Here is an 8,647-nt window from a genome sequence, read left to right on the forward strand (position 1 = left end):
CTTATGTTACCAGACAACTATGCATTATTTTAATAGATGCTTCTTTTAGTTTCCTATACATATTATTACATACATAACCTATTTTTCCAACACTTTCCATATTACCATGTTTTTCTCAATTAAGTTTAAATTGTTGTATATTAGTGCCATCAAATTGATATTTAATGTGTCTAACTCTACTTAATAATTAGTTAAGCCTTCAGTGTGTGTCAGGATCTATGTAAAATATTTGTAAAATGTAGGTGAAACACAAAATCTTCTTTAAAGTTTTCATTATTTTATTATTTAATCATTTTTATTAGTGTCTTATTTAAATTTGGTACCTTAGGAAGAAATCAGGCAATGAAAGGATGTAAATCTTACCTCCTTCAGACCATCAACTTCATTTGGCAGCAGCACGAACATGCTTAGCTCTTTTCCTTTGTACGGTATTTCTAGGACTTTGGCTTGTACATCCTCCAGTAAGGCAAAGTTGAAATAATTCCTTTGCTGCATCATCTGCACAGATTTGCTCGTATTCTGCAACAGATTAATGTGCCAAAGAAATATTAAAGGAGATAGAAGACAAAACAAATAATATGATTAAGAGACCAAGCATAAAATCCCTTGAAGAGATAACACTAAAAGTTTGTGACGTATAGACAAAAGGTCCCTTAGGCATTTTGAACTAAATAAAGTCATAGAATTAAAGAAGACACAATGGTATATTTTGTACTTTTAGTGGGATATCCCATCGTGTTTAAACTGAATCTTCTAAATATCACATATCACATTATGTAAATAAACTACAGACAATACCTGGTTCAGACAAAATTTTCCTTCTTTAGTACGCTTTTCATAAAATTTATGATTCCACTGTCCTTTGAAATAGACTGCATTCACCAGAACCAGTACAGTGTTGCTTTTCAGAGTCCCGCTGCCAAATAAGTCTTTGATTTTTCCTGCAAGGGAAAGAACAAAAGTGTTTATTGTGAATGCACAAGCGGTTTCTCTGGAAGATGCTTTACAAGAGTTCACCTTTGGTCACTATCACTTGTTCACCCAGGTCATTACTTTCAAGACTCATTGACTTATTCGCAATGTGCGGAGTTCCTCATAGTGCCATGAAAGCGACTATGCTGGAAAGACCATTTCTTGTCATAAGATTCACAGTGAATACAGACAAACAGACTTTATCCACTCTGTCAACTGTTCTCCCTCATTTCTCTCTCAACAACTTCCTTCCTGTATATATATTTTCCATTTTGAGGCTCAATACTCAGAGATAATAAGCCTGATTGTTCTTTAGCACAAATGAGCTCTATAGTCTGAAACACACTCCCCATGCTGTCAGACACTACTCCTTGTGGGTTCTTCCTATTCAATTTCATGCTGGATTGCTGTAGGTTTGGCCTATAATGAAAGGTAAGAGAGGGGACAGGTGTCTACAGAATGGAGACTTTGTTGAGACCTCTGCCACAGATGGAGAAGACTGTGTGATAAAACCCTCCAGGTCTGAGTAGGGATGTGGTCTTGAAGCTCCAGTTGAGATGACAAGAAATGCGCTTGTTTCTCTGATTAGTAAAAGAGACGTTTTCTCTTAAATATCCAAAATTGACTTTGAGTAAAGATGTGAGATCAAAACGTGTCTGGAGATTTGAGATCACAAAGATACTGGCACCCAGGTCATATATAAATGATTCTCTTGCTTTGTTTTTATTAATTGGCTTCCTGTGATTTCCTTCATAGTTTTCCTTGGCTCAATTGATATTTATTTACTATGACCATCTGAGATCTCTGAAAACCCACCTCAGCAATCACTCCAGCACTCCAGCACTCCAGGCTGTGCTAAGCACAGGGCTTACTCACAGAGTACTAAAATTGTTTCTATCTTGTGACTTCCTCATACGTTACCATTTGTTTGGCTTTCCACCCAGGAATTAATTTTCTTTCGACTTTCTTCTGCAGCATTTACAAAATCAAGAGATTCTGCATTGGCTAGGTAAAATTTCTTAATGTCTTCCAAATATTCCTTTGAGAGTTAAAGAAAAAGGAATTAAATGCACTACCCAAATTTCATTATTTGCGATTATAATAAGCTGATGGCTAACCCTGACCAAATCTATTATCCTATGAGCATGCATATTTGTATTCAGATACCAGCTAGGAAATGTGGCTGGTACAAGGAGGTCATTGAAGGCAATACTATCTGGAAAAAGGCAGGTGGAGACTAGGCTGTGACTTGTAAATTTCATCAGAAGCTGCTCTAAGGGAGATGATTTGCTCCTGATGATTTGTGCCCGACCAGTAAATTCATCCCTTGGGGTTGTCTTCCATCCTGGAAACATCCCCAACCCTGGTACTTTCCCAGCTCTCTCCAGGGATTTATCAAAGCCTGCTCATTCCAGCAATCCCATTGGTCATACATTTCCTGCTAAAACATAGTATCTACGATTGAGTCAGTGATGGGTCATTAATGACATCTCATGACCAACTCTGCTGACCAACATCCTCTCTTTCCATGAAATAATCCTTTGGCCTACACTTGACACATGGCATTGCTAGGATCTGGTAAATTTCAGTGGAGTAGAGCTGTGAAGATGGAGCTGGTGCTTCATGAATCAGCCTAGTTTGTGTGCCTCAATCCTTATGACCATTTAGAAATCTAACACCTAGGATGCATATTAAAGGTGTGCAGAGTCGGGTGAAACTTACCTGGAAAAATTGAAAAGTGTTTGCTCCATAGATATGATTGGCAATCTTCAGGTCATAGGCATCAGTGGATTTGTTTAATTGAGTCATAATCTTTTGAAAGTGGTGATGGAAATTTTCTGACTTTTCATCCTTCAGTGTCAAAAAGGGTGTTCGTTAAAGTAATTTGCCAATATAAATACTAAATTCACAAAGTCAATACCTAAACATTGGTAATCTCAAAGATGACTTTTTGTTTTTGTTGGTATTTTCTATATTTTATCTTAAATATTTCCATCTCTTCCAGAAAATTCTTTCTTTCTGTTTTAATATTTTCCAATCTATTGTCTTTTGAACTAAAGATGAAATACTTTTGAGCTGTCTATTCACTGGCTTAAATGATTAGGTTTGACTTTGCAGATAGCATTCCAAGTTCTTCAAGGGTACAGACTATACTTCATTTCTAACAGTCATCAGGATATGGATACGTGGAAGTTTGCATAGTTTAAATGCATTATGATTGAAACCCTATTATACCCTTTGGTGGTATTATCTAAGACAAGCTGACTGTGATCTATGACTTTTCCCTCATCCTGTACATTCTCTGCATGTAGGAATAATAGTGTCTGGTATTTACCTAAGGACTACATATCACTAATCTAAGTCTTAGTCCAATCCAGATGTAAACAAGAAATCTCAGAGAATTAAATTATCTCTTTAAAAGCAAATTACCAGAGTCAATTTTTTAACCTAAGCAGTTCTGAATTCTATTATCCAGCTAAGAGTTTTGCATTATTAAGGCTCTAAACCAATACAGATGTCCTAGTTATCATTTTCTTAAAAAATTATTTATTTATTTTTCTTTTATGTGTATGAGTGTTATGCCTGCATGTGTATAAGTGAGCCCATGTTGTGGAGTGCCCACAGAGGACAGAAGGGGGCATCGGATCTCCTGGAACTGAAGTTATAGTTGGCTATTGGCTGCCATTTGGGTGCTAGAATTTGAACTTGGGTCTTCTGCAACAAGAGCCAGTGCTCTTAACTGCTGTCCCTCATTTTCTAAAATATACCTGCATGTGTTCTTATTTCTCTTGGTAGAATGGTTGAATAATTCAGATAAAATTGTTTTAGTAACATTATTGTAACAATGACAACTACTGTCATTTTACAATAATAAACACTAATTATGATTTCCTAGTTACAGGAGGACATTGGTGTAAATGTTTGCACACAGAGTCGGATTCTGTTTTGGCCCCAGTGTACTGGGATGAGTTCGCCCTGATCCAGGGCAGTTGTGCTTTGCTCATGCTCCCCATCTGTGAGGAGCGGAGTCAGAGCTGAAGGTGGCCTCTCCTGCTCTTGATCCAACCCTGAGCTTCTGTGGCTATAACAGAAGCATGAAAATAGTGACTTTGAAAATGAAATATGACACTATGCTGTACGCTCTAATCTCTTTTGTTTGGGATTTCCTGTAAAACGGCTTTTTCTCAGTTTATGTGAAATTTCCACTATCACTTTTCTTCTGAAACCCTTCTAGAGTCAAAGTGCCCTGGACTCACTTGGCAGGCTGTACCCTTTTCTGTTGTCTTCTTTGTGGCTTCATTGACTTGAAGGACCTGCAGGAGACAAGTGGGTCAAGAATACTTAAAATATTTGTCTAAATCACAGGAAAAAAAGAAAACCCTTAAAAAAAATAACAAATTAAAAGTAGAAAAAAGTTTCTCCAAACTTTAGGACAAGAGTATAAAAACACAGAGAAGATAATCTATCACCAGTGCCTTGAGTGAATGTTCATCCACTCAGTGCCCAGGGAATCTCCGCTTATAGGTCCCTTAGAATTAAGCCGATCCATCACTTGCATTGGTAGTTGTCACATTTTAAGTTCATTTCCGCTTGTACTACTGAAAGAGATCATCTTAGCATCCAAAGGACATCTTATTCAGAAAGCAGATAGGCAGCGTATCGGGAGGGTGTGTTTTCAGCTACAGCCATGCCTGCTCAGCGTTCCGTACTTCCCCTCAGGCCTCTATCACCACCTGTCTATTCATTAACTGACAGTAATGGAGAGACAAGCTCAAACTGGTCAACAGAATGAAGCTCACACCCACCTTCTCAATTTCTTGTGCCGTGTTTCCTTTGGCTCCAAGCCGGAGCATTGCTAATGCCGTCATGACACTGACAGGAGAATAGAAAACATTGTCCTCTGATTTTCTGAGCTGCTGGTACAGATCTAGTGCGAACTTCATATTTGCTTCACCAAGTGAGTTTGTGGTGACCTTTGGTATGATATGAAAGTCCTAGAAAAACATCAGGTTCATTTTAGAATGACTACTGAATAGAGCATCACTCTGTAATGAAAAGTTCTTTAAGGAACTAATATACTTGAGTTAGAAGACTCTGGCAAATAAAGTTATCATTATATTTGTATATATTTCAAGCCCTCCATAATGTACATGTATTAATCTCTTCATTAGTAGAGTCAAGAAGATATTCTCTTTAAGATGTTGATCAGTAATTAAAATAAAAATCTTTATATTTCCTTGTTCACTATGCTAGTTTTGGGTAGAAAGGTTTTATAATGAATGCCAAGCTGAAGATTTCTGCAGGTAGCACCCAGCTGGATGTCAAAACTCACATCTTAACTTTCCTTCAGGATGCTGTAGATGCCAGAAACAATCCCTATGTGCTTGTAAGGGTATGCGCATTTAGTTGAAGATAAATTATTTAAAGGACAAATTAGATGAAGGAGATATTTAAGTTTTCCCCGGCAGAACAAGACAAATGCAATCAGGCAGAATAACATATATGCATGACATAAAACACATCATTGCTACCCTAAAAGTAATTCATAGTGTTGAGCTGTAGTAGCTGGAGGTGCTTACCTGCGTTTCTGGAGGAAGTAGAGGGCAAGGGAGCCTGCGAGCCTATGCGTGGATCGTGAGATCTGGAATATATACCTCTCGTCTTGCCTCCAGTGCCTCGTCATTTCAGTGGCATTTCAGGTAAGTCAGCTTTAGATTTCATAACCAGGTTAACTTTTTTGCACATGCAAATTTGTGAGAAAAGACAGGATTAATATCTGACTGCTGTACTTCTCTCTCTTTTTTTTGCCATAGGACAAATCATAGATTTTCAAAAACTGTCAATCCCTAAGTCATCTGAAATGCATATAAGTGCTTTCTAATACCAATGATATTTCAACTTTTCCACATTCCTGTCTACTTTATTCTCCCATATGATATCTCCTCCAATTTATCCCAATAAAAACTATCTTTCTTATTTTAGGTTGTGCCTTTTAGGCATACTTCAGATACCAAACCACTAAAAAGCTAGTTTTTGGTTCTGAAAAATATCATTCATCCTACCAAATTCTTTAGTAATTATTTTATGTGAAAGGGAACATTGTTCTAATTTTAATCCAAAGAGATACTGAAGAGGTCTCAGGAGATGCTGAAGAACAGGGCTCCCTTACCTCTCCGTGATGCTCTGCCTTGCCTCTCTGTTACCTCTGATGCCTCTTGCAGCTATCCCAGACTTTTCTATTGCTGAAGATAATGGGAGAAATGCTATTTATCGTTCTGTACTGACATGCTAGCAGGGAGAAGAGCAATGGAAAAAAAATAAGGGTCATTTTAAATGGTAGCTTTTTTAATGTTTCATATAAAAGAGTAAACAGAAAAATAAGTTGTTTGAGCTTTAAAGACACAATATTTCTCTCTCATTAAAAATACACCAGTTTTACACTCATGAGTGCCAGGGTTAGATGCTCATAAAAATAATGGGAACACACTAATGTGTATCATTAGGCTATTTATGTGGCATCTCCCTACATTATTTAATGTAGATATTTATGGCTCTAAACTTCCCTCTTAAAATAAATTTCATTGTATCCTACAGAGTCAAATATGTCATGTTTCCATTTCCATTTGATTCTAAGAATTTAAAAATTTCCTTCTTAAATTTGATAATCCATTGATTGTTCAAATGTGTATTATTCAGTATTCATATGCTTGTATATTTTCTGTACTTATGTTACTATTGATTTCTAGCTTATTCAATTATTATCTAATAAAACTTAAGAAGTCATTTCAATATGTTTGTGTTTGTTAAGACTTACTTTATGATTTAGTTTGGAGGAAGTTCCATGGGCTGCACAGAATATGCACTCTTGGTGCTGTTGGGTGGATGCTATGAATGTCAAGTCCATAAAGCAATTCTGAAGCTAGTAGAATGAAGAAATAATAAGGATCTAATGTGAAATTAATCAATCAGAAACTGAAAGAACAATAGAAAGGATCAGTGAAGCAATGAGTTGGTTCTTTGAAAGGATAAACAAGATTGACAAACCCTTTGTCCAACTACCAAAGAAAGACAGAAGACTCAAATCACAATTAGAGATAAAAGGGTGTATTAAGCAGATGCCACTGAGATCCAGAGGCTCATTAGGGAATAGTTTGAAGGCATATATTCCAATACATTGGACAATCTAGAAGAAATGAATAAATATACCACTCACCAAAATTAAGCCAAGAAGATATAAACAACTACCTATACAGGTCAATAACAAGTGATGAAAATGAAGCAGGAACATGAGTAAGGTGGAGTCTTTCAACAAAGATAAGCTCAGGATTGGATGGATTCAATACTGAGTTGTAAAGATATGTGAAGAAGAATTCACAAGAACCAAACTCAAACTATTCCAGAAAATAGAAATCATTGCATAAAGTCAGTATATTACCCTGATATCAAGACTGAATAAGGAAACACACACACACACACACACACACACACACACACACACACACACACACACACACACACACACACACACACACACACACACACACACACACACGGGGGCGAGGGGAGGAAGAGAGCAAGAGAGAAAGTGTAGGCCAATTGCATTAATGAAAATAAATGTACAAATCCTCAATAAGGTGCTTGCAAGATGAATTAAACCACACTTTAAAAATCAGTCACCATGGGGGCTCGAGAAATGGCTCAGGGGGTAAGAATACTGGCTGCTCTTGCAGAGGACTGGGGCTTGATTCCCAACACCCACATTGTGGCTAACAATCATCTGTAACTTCAGTTCCAGGGGACCTGATGCCTTCTTCTGACCCCATTGGGCACTGCACAACACGGGTGCACCTACCTTCTTGTAGGCCATACACTCATACACATAAAATAAAAATAATAAATTAAGAAAAATATCACACACCATGATGAAATTTGATTCATTCTAAGGCTGCAAAAATGGTTCAGCATATGCAAAAGAATAAATTTAATAATGCACATACACAAAAAACAAAATCACATATCATATAAAATTCAGCATCATTCATAATAAAACCTTTGTAGAAAACCATGGCTCAAAATGATAAAGTTATATATGAAAGACATACAGCCAACATACTGATTGGAGAAAGCTGGAAGTATTTCTTCTAAAATCAGGAGCAAGAGATGGTTGTCCACTATTACTACTCATCCAGGGCTGAAATCTTAGTCTGAGCAATCAGGCAAGAGAAGGAAACAAAAGGGATAGGGATCAGAAAGAAAGAAATAAAGTCATCTCCATTTGTAGCAGATGTGATCTTATATTTAAAGTAGCCTAATGACTCCACTAGAAGACTCTTACATGCCATAAACGCTTCTAGTAAAAGTAGCAGGATACAAAATTATAAAAAAAATCAACACTCTATACAGTAACAATAAATTCACCAAGAAATAAATCACATTCACAGCAGCACTTACCAAAATATTTATGAATAAACATAATAAAAATATGAAAGGACTATATAAAGAAAATTGTAAAACAACAAAGAATTAAAAATTTTTTATTATTTTTATTTTGTGTGTGTGAGTGTATTGCCTGCATATGTGTAACTGCACCCATGTCATGCAATGCCCACGGAGGTCAGAAGAGGGCATCGGATTGCCTGGAACTGGAATTATGGATGGCTGTTAGCTGTCATGT

At 36.7% G+C, this 8,647-nt stretch overlaps 1 protein-coding gene across 1 annotated transcript in view; it reads right to left on the reverse strand.

The window, feature by feature from the left end:
- The window catches only part of LOC103740106 (serpin B4-like), a 7,674-nt gene extending 797 nt beyond the window's left edge, over positions 1-6,877 (reverse strand). Inside the window, exons 1-7 of the mRNA XM_008840664.2 lie at positions 6,788-6,877; positions 4,779-4,967; positions 4,230-4,286; positions 2,695-2,823; positions 1,894-2,011; positions 799-941; positions 364-519 (exon numbers count right to left, since the gene is read on the reverse strand). Of these exons, the coding sequence (XP_008838886.2) occupies positions 364-519; positions 799-941; positions 1,894-2,011; positions 2,695-2,823; positions 4,230-4,286; positions 4,779-4,967; positions 6,788-6,877 (882 nt within the window). The remainder of the gene's footprint in view (positions 1-363; positions 520-798; positions 942-1,893; positions 2,012-2,694; positions 2,824-4,229; positions 4,287-4,778; positions 4,968-6,787) is intronic.
- Positions 6,878-8,647: the final 1,770 nt, after the last annotated feature.

Source organism: Nannospalax galili, unplaced genomic scaffold (assembly GCF_000622305.1).
Source record: "Nannospalax galili isolate Female #2095 unplaced genomic scaffold, S.galili_v1.0 scaffold298, whole genome shotgun sequence".
Classification (NCBI taxonomy): Eukaryota; Metazoa; Chordata; class Mammalia; order Rodentia; family Spalacidae; genus Nannospalax; species Nannospalax galili.